The sequence below is a fragment of the Limtongia smithiae genome, assembly GCF_038497785.1.
Source record: "Limtongia smithiae strain NRRL Y-17922 unplaced genomic scaffold V1518scaffold_5, whole genome shotgun sequence".
NCBI classification, from domain to species: domain Eukaryota; kingdom Fungi; phylum Ascomycota; class Lipomycetes; order Lipomycetales; family Lipomycetaceae; genus Limtongia; species Limtongia smithiae.
In genome coordinates this window covers 611,170-627,839 of record NW_027117626.1, presented here as the reverse complement: position 1 = coordinate 627,839, position 16,670 = coordinate 611,170, and the positions used below count along the sequence as shown (strand labels likewise).

The 16,670-nt window shown below is 53.0% G+C and overlaps 5 protein-coding genes across 5 annotated transcripts; 2 read left to right on the top strand and 3 right to left on the bottom strand.

Moving 5' to 3' along the window:
• The first annotated feature begins 2,104 nt into the window (after positions 1–2,104).
• Positions 2,105–3,881, top strand: V1518DRAFT_416208 (mitochondrial carrier domain-containing protein). Its single transcript, XM_066904001.1, has 4 exons — positions 2,105–2,567; positions 2,628–2,783; positions 2,840–2,896; positions 2,954–3,881. The coding sequence occupies exons 1-4, from the start codon at positions 2,505–2,507 to the stop codon at positions 3,749–3,751; spliced, it is 1,074 nt and encodes a 357-aa protein (XP_066759912.1). The 5' UTR covers positions 2,105–2,504; the 3' UTR covers positions 3,752–3,881.
• On the bottom strand, positions 3,815–5,690 carry V1518DRAFT_416206 (aldehyde dehydrogenase domain-containing protein). The gene is made up of 2 exons (XM_066904000.1): positions 5,289–5,690; positions 3,815–5,238 (listed from the first exon to the last, which is right to left on the bottom strand). The coding sequence occupies exons 1-2, from the start codon at positions 5,417–5,419 to the stop codon at positions 3,882–3,884; spliced, it is 1,488 nt and encodes a 495-aa protein (XP_066759911.1). The 5' UTR covers positions 5,420–5,690; the 3' UTR covers positions 3,815–3,881.
• A 2,070-nt stretch (positions 5,691–7,760) lies between these two features.
• V1518DRAFT_416202 (uncharacterized protein) lies at positions 7,761–11,297 on the bottom strand. The gene is made up of 3 exons (XM_066903999.1): positions 11,261–11,297; positions 9,852–11,187; positions 7,761–9,777 (listed from the first exon to the last, which is right to left on the bottom strand). Exons 2-3 carry the CDS (start codon positions 10,875–10,877, stop codon positions 7,957–7,959), a joined length of 2,847 nt encoding a protein of 948 aa, XP_066759910.1. The 5' UTR covers positions 10,878–11,187; positions 11,261–11,297; the 3' UTR covers positions 7,761–7,956.
• Positions 11,298–11,420: 123 nt separating this feature from the next.
• V1518DRAFT_416198 (armadillo-type protein) lies at positions 11,421–12,629 on the top strand. Its single transcript, XM_066903998.1, has 2 exons — positions 11,421–11,629; positions 11,871–12,629. The coding sequence occupies exons 1-2, from the start codon at positions 11,448–11,450 to the stop codon at positions 12,520–12,522; spliced, it is 834 nt and encodes a 277-aa protein (XP_066759909.1). The 5' UTR covers positions 11,421–11,447; the 3' UTR covers positions 12,523–12,629.
• Positions 12,371–16,565, bottom strand: V1518DRAFT_262243 (uncharacterized protein). The gene is made up of 3 exons (XM_066901015.1): positions 15,936–16,565; positions 15,762–15,877; positions 12,371–15,703 (listed from the first exon to the last, which is right to left on the bottom strand). The coding sequence occupies exons 1-3, from the start codon at positions 16,294–16,296 to the stop codon at positions 12,629–12,631; spliced, it is 3,552 nt and encodes a 1,183-aa protein (XP_066759908.1). The 5' UTR covers positions 16,297–16,565; the 3' UTR covers positions 12,371–12,628.
• Positions 16,566–16,670: the final 105 nt, after the last annotated feature.

Sequence of the window (16,670 nt, the reverse complement as noted above, 5' to 3'; positions counted from 1 at the left end):
GAATCTCGGTCCCAGAACTGCGGTGTCAGTTAAGCATCAAGGAAATGAAACTCTATGTATGAGCTGGCCAGTTCAATCAATGGCTAGGTTCAGCACCAACCTCGCCGCGTTCTTGCCTGAACTCTCAACTTTGATGTCGAGGCGGGCTGACACCACAAATCTGTCTTTCACTCTAAGTTAGCATTCAATGAAGGCACAGGAATGCGCTCAAAATATGAAGAGCATAGCAAACAAAATGCAACCAGCACGGTGCCGCCGGACAGCACTGTCAGGGTTACAGATCAGCTTCGGGTTCAGTTGCTGATTTCAAGGGTTAGGGCTGACACCGTTCAACTCTTTCCAAACAATACCTACAACTCTGTGAGCCCACCGCAATGTCCCAATCGAAAGTGAATATAAGGGTACGGGCCGTTCGTTGAGTGATATACCCATAATATAGAACTCATACCATGCTATATTACAGCTCTTATTCTGCTTCATATCTGTACGTGGAACTCGATAATTAACAAGGTTTGTTAGAATCGCTTTGTAATCACGTGATCTGTTACGAAGGATATTGTGCGTAGTGCACTGCATCGCAGCTCTGTGTATTCGGGCCGCGCATTCCTATGCCGTGTTTAAACGTACTTTCGAGAGCTGCAAGGACTAGCACATGTGGCTGCATGGTGTTCAGTATACAGCGGCACTTGTTTTACTAAGAGACACGAGTTTTGGCCGCAGCCGCAGAGTCTCTCTAGTCTCAGGACCCTGAATCTACGTACAAGCCAGGCGGGTTGGTAATACCTGAACACACAAAATATCCCTAGGAAATTGCTATTGCTATATGCATCGTATATAACGAACCGATTCCATATCACGCATGCAATATGACCCACGAACCACCGAACAACATGCGAAAAAGCATGTTTCCCCATTGCACTGTACGAGATGCGCGCATGTTCTTAAAGAGCAATTACGTGCACGAAGCCGGATACTGGAATACGTGTCTGTCCGTGACTCTATGGAATTCGTCAAATTGCTCTGGCTTGCTGCCACTAGGCCGCAGTATAATGCGAACCAGCGATGCCTGTACGACGCAGAATGCAAAATCGTACTGTTCCTATCTGAAATGACACATTACGAAGTGGAACTCCTGGGATCTGAGATCCTCGCACGACGTGACGAGGTAGTTGCCGGTATCACGCTCATCGCGACCAATAATGAGTGTACCACTGCACAGGTATATTTCCTAGACTTCCATGACTCGCTGAAACAAGGCTCACACATGCCGATGACGCGCCTGCAGCTCAAGGCACCGGCCGACAACGTAGTTCTGCCTGCCGTAGCAATCATAATCGACGAATCGCATGCCACGTTTATTCGGGCCTTCCTTGTGGGGTTGGTCAATGAGCACCACTGATTGGCAAGTGATAACATCGCTCTCTGGTCACTGCTGTTAAACAAATATCATTGCATCAGTATCCCGGATCTATTTCAAGCGAGATCTTCTCATGGCTAGATAATATTGGGAGATCCTATGTTGCGGAGTGCAACCTTGGCTCCAGTCAGCGCTTGACTGATAATAGCAAGGACTGCGACTCCGGAATTGCAGAGTCTGGTCTTGCAGTACACATTATCGAAGACTCCACAGCTGGGAAGTCTGGCCTCACAACAGTGCACTGTACTGGACAGTCTGAAACCAGCGCGTCTGAAGTTTTAAAAGACAGTGATGTGCTGAACAATTGTAATTCCTCGAAGAATACCCAAGAAGTCCAGATTAATACCGACCGGAGATCTCCGGTTACCAAGAACCACCCTGGCAAGAACGCCAAGTTGGAAAGAAAGAAAACCACAGAAAATAAAATCGATAGGTGGAGTCAAAGAAGTGATGTTCGGATATCACGATCTCATCGAAATCGTCTGAGTTGAGGGTATAAGTTGTGTCAGGTAGGCTGGCTGATTGTCGCATCTTGAAAACTTGTGTATAGATGGTTCAGAATACAGATGCAAACAGAGAATAATCCAGCAGTACTCAATCAACGGTAGTTCCTATTGTAAATCAAGGCGGCGAGATCTGTCAGACTGTGCAGCATTGAAGTATCAAAATCGTCCTCCACTATCGTCGGTACAATCAACAGAACACAAATCAAGACGATCTTCCAGTGACCCTGAACAGACTCAACTTTCTCCTCGGCTGCAGGAGGTTATCAAGATAAATATCCCCTAGAGCTCGGACTTTGGTGGTGCCGGGCCCTAGCCCACGTACCTGGGAGGACGTTGTTTGGAGTTTGCAATTTGTATTCGACAGTTGCACCAGCGCGGGGAGCTGCCTTACCACATCTATCTGTCCGTCGTCCTAAAATGCGGTAACACGAGACCAAAAGAATCTTCAGAAGACGACACAGGAAGTATAGAAACGGCGACTGGTACATTTGAACGTTGTGTACTCCTGGAAGCTTGAAGTAAAGGAAGGCCTCTCTGAATTTCAACGAGTACCGAACTCGTCGTTGCGATTTGCTCCTGTGATGGTTGATACGCCGACGACATCGCCGTTTCTTGAGTCTATGAAGGAACTCTCATTCGGTTCAGTACGTATTGCCAAGTTTGCGCGTTGTTTACTGCCATGTTGCTTACAGTCGTTCATATAGGCTGCGGGAGTCGCTGGAAAGCTGTTTGAGTACCCCTTTGACACCGTCAAGGTCCGTCTGCAGTCGCAGCCCGATGGTGCGCCATTGAAATTTTCAGGACCGTTGGACTGTTTCAAGCAGACATGGCACAAGGAGGGGATTCGAGGTTTCTTTAGGGTAAATGCAGCTTGCACTGTTCCTGATTGTCAATGCTAACGTAGCCGTGATAATAGGGGATCTCGTCACCGTTGGTCGGCGCCGCTGCTGAAAACGCTTCTCTATTCCTGAGCGTAAGCCGAATCACTGCTTTTCTAGGACTCTGTTGCAGATTCTAACTTCCTTTCCAGTACCACATATTCCAGGACCTGTTCCGGTCGACGGTGTACTATGACTTGCCAACAGCAGCCAGTCTTCCCATGGCAACACTTCTCCTGTGTGGCGCGCTGAGTGGCTCCGCGACGTCGTTCATTTTGACACCAATCGAACTTATCAAGTGCCAGATGCAAGTCCAGAACCTCGCAATATACGACGTGGTCGACAGCAACTGCGGCCACAGCAGCACACTACCACGATCATCCACCTGCGCACAGCACCTCGTCGGCGCCACTACTGGCACCGGCACACAGCGCCGCTCCATGACTTCGCTTGCGAGCAGTAAGCTTCCTGGTGCGTTGGAGCTTACGCTGCAGGTATACAAGGATCACGGCGTTTCCGGGTTTTGGCGCGGCCAGCTTGGCACGCTGTTTCGCGAGACCGGCGGCTCGGCCGCATGGTTTGGCGCACACGAGTATGTAAGTAAACAACTGCGCGCCCGACGACTTGCGCGCTCACCGTCAGCGCACGATGATGGTGAAAACACGCTATTCGAATCCGTTATCTCCGGCGCGTGCGCAGGGGTGTCTTACAATATCTCGCTGTTCCCCGCTGATAGCATCAAGAGCCGAATGCAGACCGAAGCCGTACTGTCCGCAGGACAGACAACAAGAAGTGCTAGTCGCGGGTTTTGGACGGTCGGAGTGGAAATGTACAGGGCTGGTGGCATTCCGGTGTTTTATCGCGGCTGCGGGATGACCGTTATGCGGTCGGCGCCATCGAGCGCTATAATATTCTTAACATATGAGCATTTGAAAAAAGTTTGGGGGTAGGAGGCTATCCGGGTGTGGCAGGTTCGGCGTACATGGACAAAATCTTTGTTTTTGTATGATAAAGCGACACAAAAGTATTGTTTCTTTGTATTAGTTACAGCTAGCTCATTTCAACTGTTTTCGCCAAAAACTAGTTCAAGTTGATGCGCACGCTCTTGATCTGGGTGTAGTTCCGCAACGCCTCCTTTCCACACTCTCGTCCATTGCCAGACTCGTTGTACCCACCGAACGGCACCGCCCAGTGAATCGCGTTGTAGATGTTGACCCACACAGATCCCGCTCGGATGCGTTTTGCGGCCTCGATCGCGGTGTTGAGATCTCGAGTATGGACGGCAGACGCGAGACCATACAGAGTGGCGTTCGCTTTCGCAACGACGTCGTCAAGATCCTTGAACTTCGCAATCGCACACACAGGACCGAAGATCTCTTCCTTCATAATCCGCATGTCCTCTGTGACGTCGGCGAACACAGTGGGTTTAATAAAGTAGCCGTTCGTGCCCTGCCGTGAACCACCAGTGATGATGGTCGCGCCTTCAGTCTGTCCGACATCGACGTACTCGAGAATACGCTCGAACTGCCTCTGCGACACCTGCGCGCCCTGGAACGTAGCATCGTCAAACGGATCACCGACCACGTTCATCTCGGCGCGTTTCTTGAACGCAGCGACGACCTTGTCGTACACACCTTCCTGGACATACACGCGCGAACCGGCGGCGCAGACTTGTCCACCGTTGAAGAAGATGCCAAAGTTGACCCACTCAACCGCTTTTTCGATGTCGGCATCATTGAAAATGATGTTAGGCGACTTGCCGCCCAGCTCCAAAGTCACTTTTTTGAGGTTGCTGTTGGCCGCAGCGCGCATGATCGACCGTCCAACGACCGTTGAACCGGTGAAAGCGACTTTGTGAATTTTTGGATGCTCCGCAATCGCGGCGCCGGCAATCGCGCCAAATCCGGAGATAACATTGACGACTCCAGGCGGGAATCCCGTTTGCTTAATCAACGACGCGAGATACAACGAGCTCAGCGGGGTCTGCTCCGCCGACTTGAGCACGACGGTGTTTCCCGTCGCCAGCGCGGGTCCAACTTTCCAGCAAAACATAATCAGCGGGAAATTCCACGGCACTATCTGTCCACACACGCCGATGGGTTCCTGGATAGTGTAGTTGAAGCTGCCAGCATCGGTGTCGACGACTTTGCCATGGATCTTGTCCGCCCAGCCGGCGTAGTACCGGATCGTGGCGATTGCGGCGCCCACGTCGCCTCGCGCGATCGCAATGGCTTTTCCAGTGTCATATGTCTCAATTGAAGACAGCACTGGGAGATGCTCCTCCATGAGATCTGCGAGTTTGTATAGGAGACGGCCGCGGTCGTGGGGTGCCATGCGACTCCATGGACCTGATTCGAACGCGAGCGTGGCAGCCTCAACGGCAGCATCAACGTCTGCTTCTTTTGCCTCGTAGACATGCGTGATGGACTTCTCAGTGCTAGTCGCCGTCAGTAGTTGGAAGTAGGAACACCGTACACTAAGACATACGCGGGATTGATCACTTCGAACTTGGCACCATCCTTCGACGCAACAAACTCGTTGTTGATAAAGAGACCCACGGGCTGGTCATACTCGACACCGTTGGGTATCTTGATTTTTTCGTGATACGACTGCGCCATTTCGCACTCTGCTTAGACCTTCCACGCCAGGATCAAGCGTGATCGCGAAGAGTACTTATAACAAACGCTCATCCTGGTCGCAGTCTCGGCATTCTATGTGGGTTGGCGTTGTCAGTCATCCTGCGCACAGTTCCGCACCACAAACACGCGCCCATAATGTCGTAGGTGGGGTAGCGTGAAGAGTCCCCTCAAATGCGGAACTAGCTGGGGTAGTTGGCGCACGTCCGCATTTGCGCATGGCGACGATCATCAGTATGGAAGAGCCATTTTGTGGGGAAGTTGGGAGTTCCTGTTCCACGGTGTCACTTCTACACACAGCATCGATACCACGTGCCATCGAGCTGCAGCGGGCCAGCTTCATCACGTGACGTAATACGGACAGCACATGTGCACCGTCAATAGCGAACAACCCGATTTGCCATGTGCTCTGTAACCAATGATGTATTCCTTTAATCGGCTCTTGTCAGCTTGATCAATGAGCCGTAGCCGCTGTGCGTTCTGCATGACGTCGTTGGTGGATCTATACCAATGCAGAAATGGCAGAAAGAGCAAAATTCGAGCTCTAATTCTGTTCCCTCTGCAACTTCAACTTCCACTGCTAAGTGCACAAGTGATCTATTGCAGAGAGTCAGAAATTTAGGCTGAAAGGCAACTACGTCGAACGGTCAAAAGTACAGTACAATATCTCTTTGGTGGTACAACTAGTCTTGATCCAAATCTTCTCTATACATTTTAATCCGAAATTCTTCCTTCTATGCCTCTCATACGACTCCTAATCCTACCGGTCATGATAACATCTACAATAAACAAGAGACAAATGTGACAGGTACCTGAAGCAAATAGTCAGTGGTCGGCCCCTCTCTCTCGTCTCCTGCCAATCAACAGCTCTGCCATGGCTTTCCTTCGCCGATGTATGCTTCTACACTACGACTTGGAAAGAGAATTTTGGAGCCGACCGCAGCTGAGCCTCGAAGCAATGTTAGCAAATGAACAAATTAAGAACTAGAGGGAGTGACAATGTGCAGCAAAGAGTAGAAGGTCTGGCCTCCTGCAAAGCAACAGTCAGTGCACTAGAGCGCAGGCGAGGACCTGTCGAAGTGTGGACTAGTATGGACAAGTGTGATCTTCCATGTCGTATGGTGTGTACGTGCACATGTGGACACTATACACATCGATGTGGTGTATGCTGGTGGCATGTGTACACGTGTGTCACTGATGCGTACCATGGATGTGCGTTGAAGATGAGTGCTGGGTTGCGCAGCTGTGGTGTGGTGCATGCCAGAGACCCAACGATGTATATGTCACCGCTGATATCTGAGTACGGGAGATGTGTAGTTCCGGTGTGGCATGATGAGCAGTGTACATGTGTTGTCTATCCATGCGTCGTGAGATGTTCCTGTGTGGTGTAGAGTAGTGTCCAGGTGGTGAGGGTGAGACTCAAGCCAGGCGCGTCTAGATGCAGTGAAAGTTGCAGCGTGAAAGCGAGGAAAGGAAAGAAGAGGAATTTCAGATGGGGAAACGGGTGGACTTCTCAGATGAGAGGGGACGGGTTCATCAACGCATGTGAAAGAGATGGAGATGCACAGCGGACTGGTGCCATCTACGTGGCACGAATTATGCAAGCGTTGTGAGACCTAGCACACCGCCTCAGCGCTCCAATCTGCTATCTTCCTCATTCACCTCGCAGGAGACGCTATACATATCAGATTATCGTCCACAAACAGATAAACAATGCTCGTTGACTAGCTTCCCGATTCGGCGCGTCGCAGACGCGTGTTGCGTAAACCAGTGGTGCTGCCGCAGCGCCAAGCTGGTTGCGCGGCCAGAGCTGGACGACAATGACATCAACGACCGCGCACAAATAACGCTGCTGCGCAATCTCGTCGTTGTTCGCCTCGCCGGGTGCTGCGCTGCCCACCTGTGGTTCGCGCTCTGCTCATCGCGACACCGCTGAGGGTATGGGTTCGTTTCCACTATCCAGCACCCTCCGGCTCTGGTGGTCGCCGCTCGCTAAAAAGCTGGCCAGACAGTCACTTCTACCATGTTCGACGATTCCATACAGTTGCTAGGATCTTGCAGTCTTTCAACTTTGCGACTTCATGGTTTTGGAGCAAACGTGTTGCCAGCACCCACAAGCAGGTTAGAGCAGCTAGTTTACGTGATAGAGTGCGACCGCAATGCATCAGTCGACATTAGACTGCAAGTATGTATGCTGCTTACATTCAAACAGAGAAACTGGCATAAAGTGAGCCATTCTCTGACAAAGAACGAACGTCTGTTTAAACGCCGTCTCAATCATTCACACCAGCAAGAGATCGAGCAGCGCCTACTCGATAGTTAAGAGCAGATATATTAGTTAGCTATTGTACGTATGTCACTGCTCATCAAAATAAAACGTCTATTTTACAATTAAAAGCCACGATATGCAACATCTGAGTCCCCAACTCTGGATAACTCTCGCACGTGACAAACTTTTGAGAGACAACAAAAATATACAACAAAAATATACAACCCTCGCCAAAAATTTCAGCAAAATTCTACGTTTGCCTAAACTTCGTTATATCGGCATGTGCGGGTGGGTAGCTCGGGATATCAGTCTGTTCAAGCAAGCGTGCGATCGCGGCAGGATCGAACAACACAGCGTTGTAACTCGACGCCGGCGGGAGGAGCGAGAGGAAATGCATCACGCTGTCGGGCATGCCGAAACTGTTTGAATTGGATGGAGTGAACAGTTGCGGCAGTGGTGGCTGAGATTGCGATAGCGATTGCTGCTCGTGCTGTAGCGCCATCTGTTGCTGCATTAATTGCTGCTGCGATGGCAGTGCATTTGGCGAGGCTGAGATCAACGTCGAGAAGGTGGACGCCGCGCTAGTGGTCTTGTCGCGCTTGCGTTTTCGCTTCCGCGGTTCCCGATCGCCGCCAGCACTGGACGTAGCAACCCGTCCCTCGTCGCGCATTCTCTTCCGTTCTCGTCTCGATCGCTGTGGCGGCTGCAGCGATGAGGCCCTCTGCGGCGCGACAAGCGCCATCGCGGCATGCGCGGCAGCCGAGCCCGGGCCGAGCTCCTCGTCGTCATCGTCCTCGGATAGCTCCATCGCCGCGCTTCTGCCCGTAATCTCCGCGACCTCGTCGTCCTTCATGATCTCCCTGTACACAGCCGGACCAACCTCGCGTTCGCCGATAATGCTATGTCCGCCAAGCGTGTATCTGCTCGCAAACCGCGCAATCGGCTTCACGTCGGGATAAAGCTCCAACATGCGGGTTTCAAGCTTCGAGACTGCGGATAACTCGCTGCCGTACGCAGCCTCGTACGCATAAAACTTCCGGAACAGAGGCCGTAGATCCGCGCTGGACATGCGCGAAACTGTGCGCTCAAACAGCGAGCGCACGATCGTGTCGTCGTTGGTCATCATCAGGAAGTCCAGGTACTGCTCAACAAAAGACAACATATCCCCGAACTTGCGCATGCCAAACTCAAAAATATTTTTCGCTATATCAGTAGTCCCGTTGTGATGATACTCCATAAGCGCAGACGCGACAAAAATGTGATGTGTGCAATACTCCTGCTTGCGCGCTTCGGCGAAAACTTGGCGCGCAACTTTAAGACCTTCCATACGCTTTACAGCGCGCATACGCATGGTATTGCATAACGTGAGGTCCTTCGACAGCAACGCGATCCGCTTCTGCGAGCTCTCATCGACTGCTTTGAGCTTCTTCTCCACAGCGGCGCTGTATTTCGTCGCAACAGGCACTGCGCCTGCGCCATCGTCCTGAGTCGTCATACCGCCGTTGGAAATCCCTTCCTTTGCAAGAATCGCGTCCTTCTTCTCCTCATCCGCAAGCTTAACGGATTCTATTTCCGCCAATATACTCGCTCCAAGGGTGATATACGTCTTTTTTGCTTCCTCTTTCTTCTTCGCGAGCTCATACACCTCGGCCAGTCGAAAATGTAGCAGCGAGCTTCCGGGATTCGCCGCCGTGCCGTCCTTCAAGAAGCTGAGCTGCTCATCAATCAAGTTTACCGACGAGCAATACTCCGACGCCTCGAACCACATCTGTGGATAAAATCTCAGCGGCTGCAGCGCCTGATTGAACGCGTACAGCACACGCTGAATGACCTGCTCCTTGCCGCCTGGCATTCCGCTCTTGCCGTCGTCGTTCATGAAGCCGAGGGGATCGCGCCGTTCGAAATCGATCCACTTCTGCCACTGCACGACCTGAGCAAGCTCGTTGTCACGCCAGCGGGGCTTGACAGGCAACGCGTCCCGCGAAAGGTCCCGTGTTGATTGTTGCAGTTCCTTGAGACATGCTCGAGCGGTCATATAAAACGGAGCTTTGTCCGAGAGAATCTTTCGAGCCTAGATAATAAAAAGAAACAGTTTAATCAATGCACAGAAAAAACAGGTTCAATTTTTTGGGTATCGGAACCTACAGTCAATTTGTTGAGTTTATTCTCAAACGAGTTATACTCCTGCCACAGACTCTCCAGGTTTTCTACGGGAATGCAGATAACGCGTTGAAATATCTTGCGCAGCAGATCCATCTTCTGCTGTGTTTCCCATGTCGAACGCCCATCAGGCGTGCTCTTCACAAAATCAATAAACTCGCGCCAAAGTTTGCCTGCGCGCACATCGATACCGACTTTACCAAGCACGAGCTCGAACGCCTGCGTGATGACCCTTCGCGCGTTCTCGCCGTCGGTTACGACGTTGTTGCGGCGGCGCACGTACGTGAGGTAGTGCTGCCACAGGCCCAAACTGGTCACGGCCGCGAGCGCTCGGCGGTAGATCTCATCGACTTTGTCGAACTCACCTGCACTTTGTTCGAGCTCTGCGTACGCGATCCACAGTGATGGCACGGAGGGGTATGCACCGAGCGCGCGTTCATATGCGTCGCGCGTGGACTCGAGCTTACCGCGGCGCGAGTACTCAGAGATGAGGTCCTTGTAAACTTGCAGCGGAACGTATGCACCGTCGCGCTTGATGCGATCTTCGAGAATGCCTATAACATCGCGAGGTAGTCGCCGACGTCGCGTGGCCGTCGCTGCGGTGAGTGACGCGGCGGGGTCAACGAATGTAGCTGACTTCACCGAATCTGAAGATGCCGACGACGCCACTGATTCGTCAGAAGAGGAGGATCCGTCGTCATCTGCCACTACCGGAACAGCTACAGCAACCGTAGCCGAGACTGGAATCGGTGCCACAACTGGAGTCTCGGAAACCGGCGTCAAGACCTGTGTCGCTGCAGCTTGAGGCACCGCCGCGATTTGATCCATGCCATTAGATTGACTGACAGTAGGAGTCATCAAAGTCGACTGCGATTGCGGAAGTGCTGAGCTCGTAGGTATTACAGTGGCCTTCGTTCTGGTCTCCTCGTCGCTGCTGTCGCCTACAGGTGAAGCGTATCCCGGGAGCTCAGTAGCCCCGCCACTTGTACTGGCGTAGCTGTTCAGCGACATGACAGTGATCTAAAATTAGGAAAGAGGGAAGATGACAACAAGAACAGGATGAATGAAGAAATAAGATTGCAGGGTGATGGAGAAAGCCGGAGGTGATGGCTTGAAAGAGATCACCCAACAGGACACCTTTCAAGTACAGGCACGGAGAGGAGAGTAGATTGTATATTTTCGAATCTCTTTCTTTGTGATAATGCTTTTGTTCTCTTTCTGGTTCTGTTATTTTATAAGATCGACACAGAGACACACTGATCCCGGATAACCGACAGCCACACGACCGTCTGTACTTCAGCAAACAAACAAGCGAAATTTGCTGATTTGATGCCTATAATCAGCAACAATACAGCACCGTAGGAGCCACACGAGACTAAAGAATAAAAACGTACGATGTGGTCGACGGCGTAATGACGAACAGAAGAAGATGAATAGGAAGATGGAACCACGAATAAGCGAAGTTAATGGAGAGCACGAAGTACATATCCCTCACGTTGCGTCAGCAGAACGAGCGCCGACGCCGCCACGCAAAATTTCTCACGAACGGATTCTCCTACTCGCACAATACCAATATCAACGATGCCGCAGTCTACAGTCTCATCCTCGCAAGCTCCAGAGTCGCGGCCAGCTGAGATCGACTCGATACTTACTTCGCTTCTGCGATACAACCCTGACAACATCAAGACGTTCCAGGACTATGTGGCGACGCAGTGCTCGTCAGGCAGCTACGACGGCGCGGCGAACTTTGCGCTGCTCAAACTGTGAGTACTATATTTTCATCTGGATCGGAAGTTGTTTGAATGTTGCCACGAAGACCGTGGACGCGTGCAAATGATGAGACTATCAGAATTACAATTAGCATGTATTAGTGTAGACGGGGAAATACTCTCGTCAATGGCAGTCCTATTAGCTCTACCTGATCTCGCGCGCACCGCTATTCGTGGCACTTTATATACAATTCCTTCGTGGTATACGATGCAAATAACTAATAACGTCACGCAGATACCAATTCAACCCAGACCAGGTCCGGGACGAGACTGTCGTGAACATCCTCGCCAAAGCATTGACCGTGTTCCCTGCCCCCGACTTCTCCCTTGCTCTGCACCTCCTTCCCCCCTCTGTGCTGCACACCTACCCGACCGCCTCGCCCTCCATCGCCGCCTCTGCGCCTTCCACTGTCCCCCTTCCACCCACTGCGGAGCAGGACTACCTCACAAACTCGGTACACCGGCTCACGTACCTTAACTCGCTGCTCGAGCTCGCCGCGTTCCCAGCGTTCTGGCGCACGCTGTCTTCCGGTGCCGACGAGGAGTACGTCGACCTTGTCGCCGAAGTCGTAGGCTTCGACGACGAGATCCGGCGGGGGATCAACAACACAATCGTGCTCTCTATGCGCAGCCTGAAGCTTGAAACTGCAATGGCGTGGTGGAACTTTTCGACGCGGGAAGAGGTCCAGACGTGGATTGACGCGGAAATGCCCGGCTGGACCATCCACGACGACGCCGTTGTCCAGAAAGCGCCGGAGACGACGTCACCACAGACTCCCAGCACCCCTGCGACCGCAACCGCGACCGCGCCCAACGGCAAGGTCAGGTTCGAACAGCTCTCTCGCATCATCCGGCATGTTTACGAGACCGAGCTAATACACCATTAGTCGGTCATATTTGTACTATATTAGGAAGGAAAAATGGGTAGTTATCTAGTTTCGCCATTATTATTTACATCTAAAAAGTAGAACAAAAACACGTCCATAGATTTTTTTACACCGGCTTTCCGCCGATCCACTCGCTCCACCGCTCGACTTCTGATGGAATCGTGCCCTCCTTCTTGGTCGGCAGCTTCTCCTTCAAGCACTCAGCAAACAACACCGCCGTCTTCGGCTCGTTGAACAACGGAATGCCGAAATCAATCGCATTCCGTCTCATAATGTAGTCCTCATCCAGCAGGTTGTTCGCCCGCTCCTTCGCGAGGTTGAACACGCACCGGATATCGTACTTCTGGAAGACCTCGTTCAGCTTGCGCTTGTCGGTCTTGGGGAACTCGATCGTGGACACAGCGACAGGGCGGCCGTTGCTCAAAGAATCGGCCAGAGCGCTCAGCAGGTACTTCTTAACGACCGGTGACGCGACGTAGATCTTGAAGCCCATAGGCACGAGTAACGACGCGACCTGGCCGAGGTATGGGCTGGTCACGTCGCCGCCGAATAGAATGCCAGCCGGAGGAACAGGCAGCTTAAAGTTCATGGTCGCCTGGATTGCGGTCCAATAGGCTTCGATCATGTCCTTACCGAAGCACGCGACCTCACCAGTAGACGCCATCTCGACGCCGAGGAATGGGTCCGCACCCGCAAGTCGGGTGAAGGAGAATTGGGGAACCTTGACGGCGACGTAGTTGCGCTGCTGCGCCATCAGATCAACCGGCTCGGGAACATCCTTGCCGATCAAAGCCTTAGTGGCAACGTCGATGAAGTTCACACCAAGAACCTTAGATACGAAAGGGAACGACCGGGACGCGCGGAGGTTGCACTCGATAACCTTCAGCTCGGGCAGACCGTCGGGGTCCGCAGGACTAGCCTTGATGATCTGCATGTTGAACGGTCCGGAAATCTTCCAAGCCGCCGCAACCTTATCCGCGATCTCCTTCACTCGCTGCAGCGTAGTGTTGTCGATAGAAACCGGGGGCAGAACAAGCGTGGCGTCGCCGGAGTGGACACCAGCATTCTCAACGTGCTCAGACACAGCGTGTACGAGAACTTTGCCGCGATACGCAACAGCGTCGACGTCGATCTCCTGGGCACCCTCAATGAACTTGCTGATGACAACAGGATGGTCCGGAGACACATTCGATGCCAAAGTCAGCTTCTCTATCAACTCGTGCTCGCCGCGGATGACAGCCATGGCGGCACCACTGAGAACGTAGGACGGGCGAACCAGAACCGGGTATCCGACGGAGTCAGCAAACTCCTTGGCAGCAGTCACCGAAGAGAGCTCCTTCCAGGCGGGCTGGTCAACCTCGATAGAGTCCAGGATGGTAGAAAACTTGTGTCGGTCCTCTGCGCGATCGATATCTTCAGGATTCGTCCCCAGAACCTTGCATCCCGCGGACTGCAGCTTCAGAGCAATGTTCTGAGGAAGCTGACCACCGACGGACACGACAACGCCCTTGGCAGACTCAATCTCGTAGATATCCATAACACGTTCGTACGAGAGCTCTTCAAAGTAAAGTCTGTCGACCTCGTCAAAGTCGGTCGACACAGTCTCCGGGTTGTAGTTTATCATGATAGTCTTGCGGCCAGATTCGCGGAGAGCTCGGGCAGTGCTGACTGCACACCAGTCAAACTCAACAGAAGACCCGATTCTGTAGACGCCAGAACCTAGAACCAGAGTACCGTGCTCGTCGAAGGTGATGTCGGATTCCGTGGCGTTGTATGTAGTGTACAAGTAGTTGGTGTCGGCAGGAAACTCGGCAGCGAGAGTATCAATCTTCTTGACGACAGGAATGATCTCGAATCCCTTTCTGCGGGCACGAACTTCTTCTTCATTGGCGCCAACAGCGTACGCAATCTGCTTGTCCGAGAATCCCAGTTTCTTCGCGTGCAGCAGAATATCCTTGGTGACACCAAAGAGGGAGCCAATAGCCTCGAGCTCCTTCTGCATCTGAACAATGTTCATGAGCTTGTGCAAGAACCACTTGTCGATTTTGGAAAGCTCGTGGACCTGGTCGACGGTGTAGTTCTCGTGCAGCAAAGCCTGTCCGACCGCGAGCCAGCGACGGTCTGTGGGATTTGCGAGAGCGGCGTCAAGATCCTCGAACTCGGCGCCCTGGAAACCAATAAAAGACGGGTCGACTTGGCGGATGGCCTTTTGGATGGACTCCTCGAACGTGCGGCCGATAGCCATGACCTCACCAACGGACTTCATGGAAGATCCAATGTCGCGCTTGACATGCTGGAACTTGGCTAGATCCCAACGGGGAATCTTGGTGACGATGTAGTCGAGGGAGGGCTCGAAGTTTGCGGAGGTTGTCTTGGTGACGTGGTTGGGCAGGTCAGGCAGGGTGTGGCCAAGAGCGATCTTGGCGGCGGTGTAAGCCAACGGGTATCCAGTAGCCTTGGAGGCGAGAGCAGATGAACGAGAGAGACGAGCGTTGACCTCAATGACGCGGTAATCGAGGCCGTCGGGCTGAAGAGCGTACTGGACGTTGCACTCGCCGACGACGCCGAGATGACGGATAATCTTGATGGCCGCGGTTCGGAGCATGTGGTACTCCTCGTCCGAGAGGGTCTGGGAAGGCGCGACGACAATGGAGTCGCCGGTGTGGATGCCGAGGGGATCAAAGTTTTCCATGTTGCAAACGGTGATACAGTTGTCGGCAGAGTCGCGAACGACTTCATACTCGACTTCCTTCCAGCCCTTGAGCGAGGTCTCGACGAGGATCTGAGGTGACAATGAGAGACTTTGGGACGCAAGATTGCGAAGCTCCTCAGCATCCTTGGCAAAACCAGATCCGAGACCGCCGAGGGCGTACGCAGAACGAACGATAATCGGGTATCCGACAGTGTTGGCAGCCTCGAGCGCGTCGTCGACGGTGGAGACCGCAATAGACTTTGCGATTGGGATATCGATCTCGGTAAGAGCCTTGGCGAACAAGTCACGGTCCTCAGAGGTCTCGAGCGTGGCAATGGGGGTACCGAGAACCTTGACGCCGTAGCGCTCGAAGACGCCCATCTTCTCTAGCTGAACGCCGACGTTCAGGGCAGTCTGGCCGCCGAAGGTGAGCAGGATACCATCTGGCCGCTCGCGCTCGATGACGTAGATGATGTATTCCGGGGTAACCTTAAACGAAGAGATTAGAATCGAGCGGTGTGCAAAGGAAGCGCAGGATTGAACGCACGGGTAGGTAGTATATTTCATCGGCAAGGGCATGCGAGGTCTGGTTGGTCGCGATGTTCGGATTGATGAGGATAGACTTCTTGTTGGCTTCCTGGAGGGCTTTGATGGCTTGGGAACCTGGACGTGGGAGCGATCAGCATGAGCACAATGCGGCGGTCAACACATAACAGCATACCCGAGTAATCAAACTCGCCAGCCTGACCGATACTGAGAGCGCCGGAGCCAACGACAAGGACTTTGGAAACGTCGACGAGCTTGGGGGTGATTCCTTGGATCGCAGATGCGCCCTTGTAGGGACCGCGCTTGCCGGTGACTGCCGGGATGGGCTCAGACTTTGGCGGCTCGACTGGAATGGAGGTCGAGTAAGCGCGGAGGAGGCTCGAGGAGCGCGCGTGCTTCGCGACGGAGCCGGCATGAAGCAGTTGCCGGGCAGTGAAAGCCGTGAGCTTGGCCGCGGCGGCACATGTCGCGAAGGTGCGCAGGACCGGTGCAGACAGCACCGCGGTCGACGACCGGATGAGCAACAGCGGCGGCATAGAATGCGGAGAGGCCTATACTGCACTGGCGGAGAGGCAGCAATGGCAGAGACGTCGAGGGTGGTGGTGTTGGGACGAAGTAGAGAAAAATCTTGTCGCGTGTGGGTTTTTTGGACGAGTGGGCGCAATTTTTTCTGAGCGCGGTGCGGTGTCTACGATGACGCATCTTTGGCGCAGTCCACCTGCCACTTTCGCGCTGAGGTCGCTGCCGCGTTCTTGCTGGGTTTCCCGCCGTAGCCCAGAGCGAGATTACACCGCCCGAGGCCGCTGACACGCCGATCCACCGCAGAGAGAGAAGGAGCGCAGTCGCTGTTCGCAGAAGTTCACGTGACCGACATTTCACGTGACAGCCGGTGGGCAGTCACATGACCGTG

Excerpts from the sequence above, each read along its gene's own strand:
- V1518DRAFT_416208 (XM_066904001.1), top strand. The coding sequence starts at position 2,505 with ATGGTTGATACGCCGACGACATCGCCGTTTCTTGAGTCTATGAAGGAA. Across the intron at positions 2,784-2,839 it reads GGATTCGAGGTTTCTTTAGG|GGGATCTCGTCACCGTTGGT; the intron begins GTAAATGCAGCT and ends CCGTGATAATAG. Across the intron at positions 2,897-2,953 it reads ACGCTTCTCTATTCCTGAGC|TACCACATATTCCAGGACCT; the intron begins GTAAGCCGAATC and ends CTTCCTTTCCAG.
- V1518DRAFT_416206 (XM_066904000.1), bottom strand. The coding sequence starts at position 5,419 with ATGGCGCAGTCGTATCACGAAAAAATCAAGATACCCAACGGTGTCGAG. Across the intron at positions 5,239-5,288 it reads TTCGAAGTGATCAATCCCGC|CACTGAGAAGTCCATCACGC; the intron begins GTATGTCTTAGT and ends GACGGCGACTAG.
- V1518DRAFT_416202 (XM_066903999.1), bottom strand. The coding sequence starts at position 10,877 with ATGTCGCTGAACAGCTACGCCAGTACAAGTGGCGGGGCTACTGAGCTC. Across the intron at positions 9,778-9,851 it reads ATAAACTCAACAAATTGACT|GCTCGAAAGATTCTCTCGGA; the intron begins GTAGGTTCCGAT and ends TTTATTATCTAG.
- V1518DRAFT_416198 (XM_066903998.1), top strand. The coding sequence starts at position 11,448 with ATGCCGCAGTCTACAGTCTCATCCTCGCAAGCTCCAGAGTCGCGGCCA. Across the intron at positions 11,630-11,870 it reads AACTTTGCGCTGCTCAAACT|ATACCAATTCAACCCAGACC; the intron begins GTGAGTACTATA and ends AACGTCACGCAG.
- V1518DRAFT_262243 (XM_066901015.1), bottom strand. The coding sequence starts at position 16,296 with ATGCCGCCGCTGTTGCTCATCCGGTCGTCGACCGCGGTGCTGTCTGCA. Across the intron at positions 15,878-15,935 it reads TGGCGAGTTTGATTACTCGG|GTTCCCAAGCCATCAAAGCC; the intron begins GTATGCTGTTAT and ends TCCCACGTCCAG. Across the intron at positions 15,704-15,761 it reads ATGAAATATACTACCTACCC|GTTACCCCGGAATACATCAT; the intron begins GTGCGTTCAATC and ends TCTTCGTTTAAG.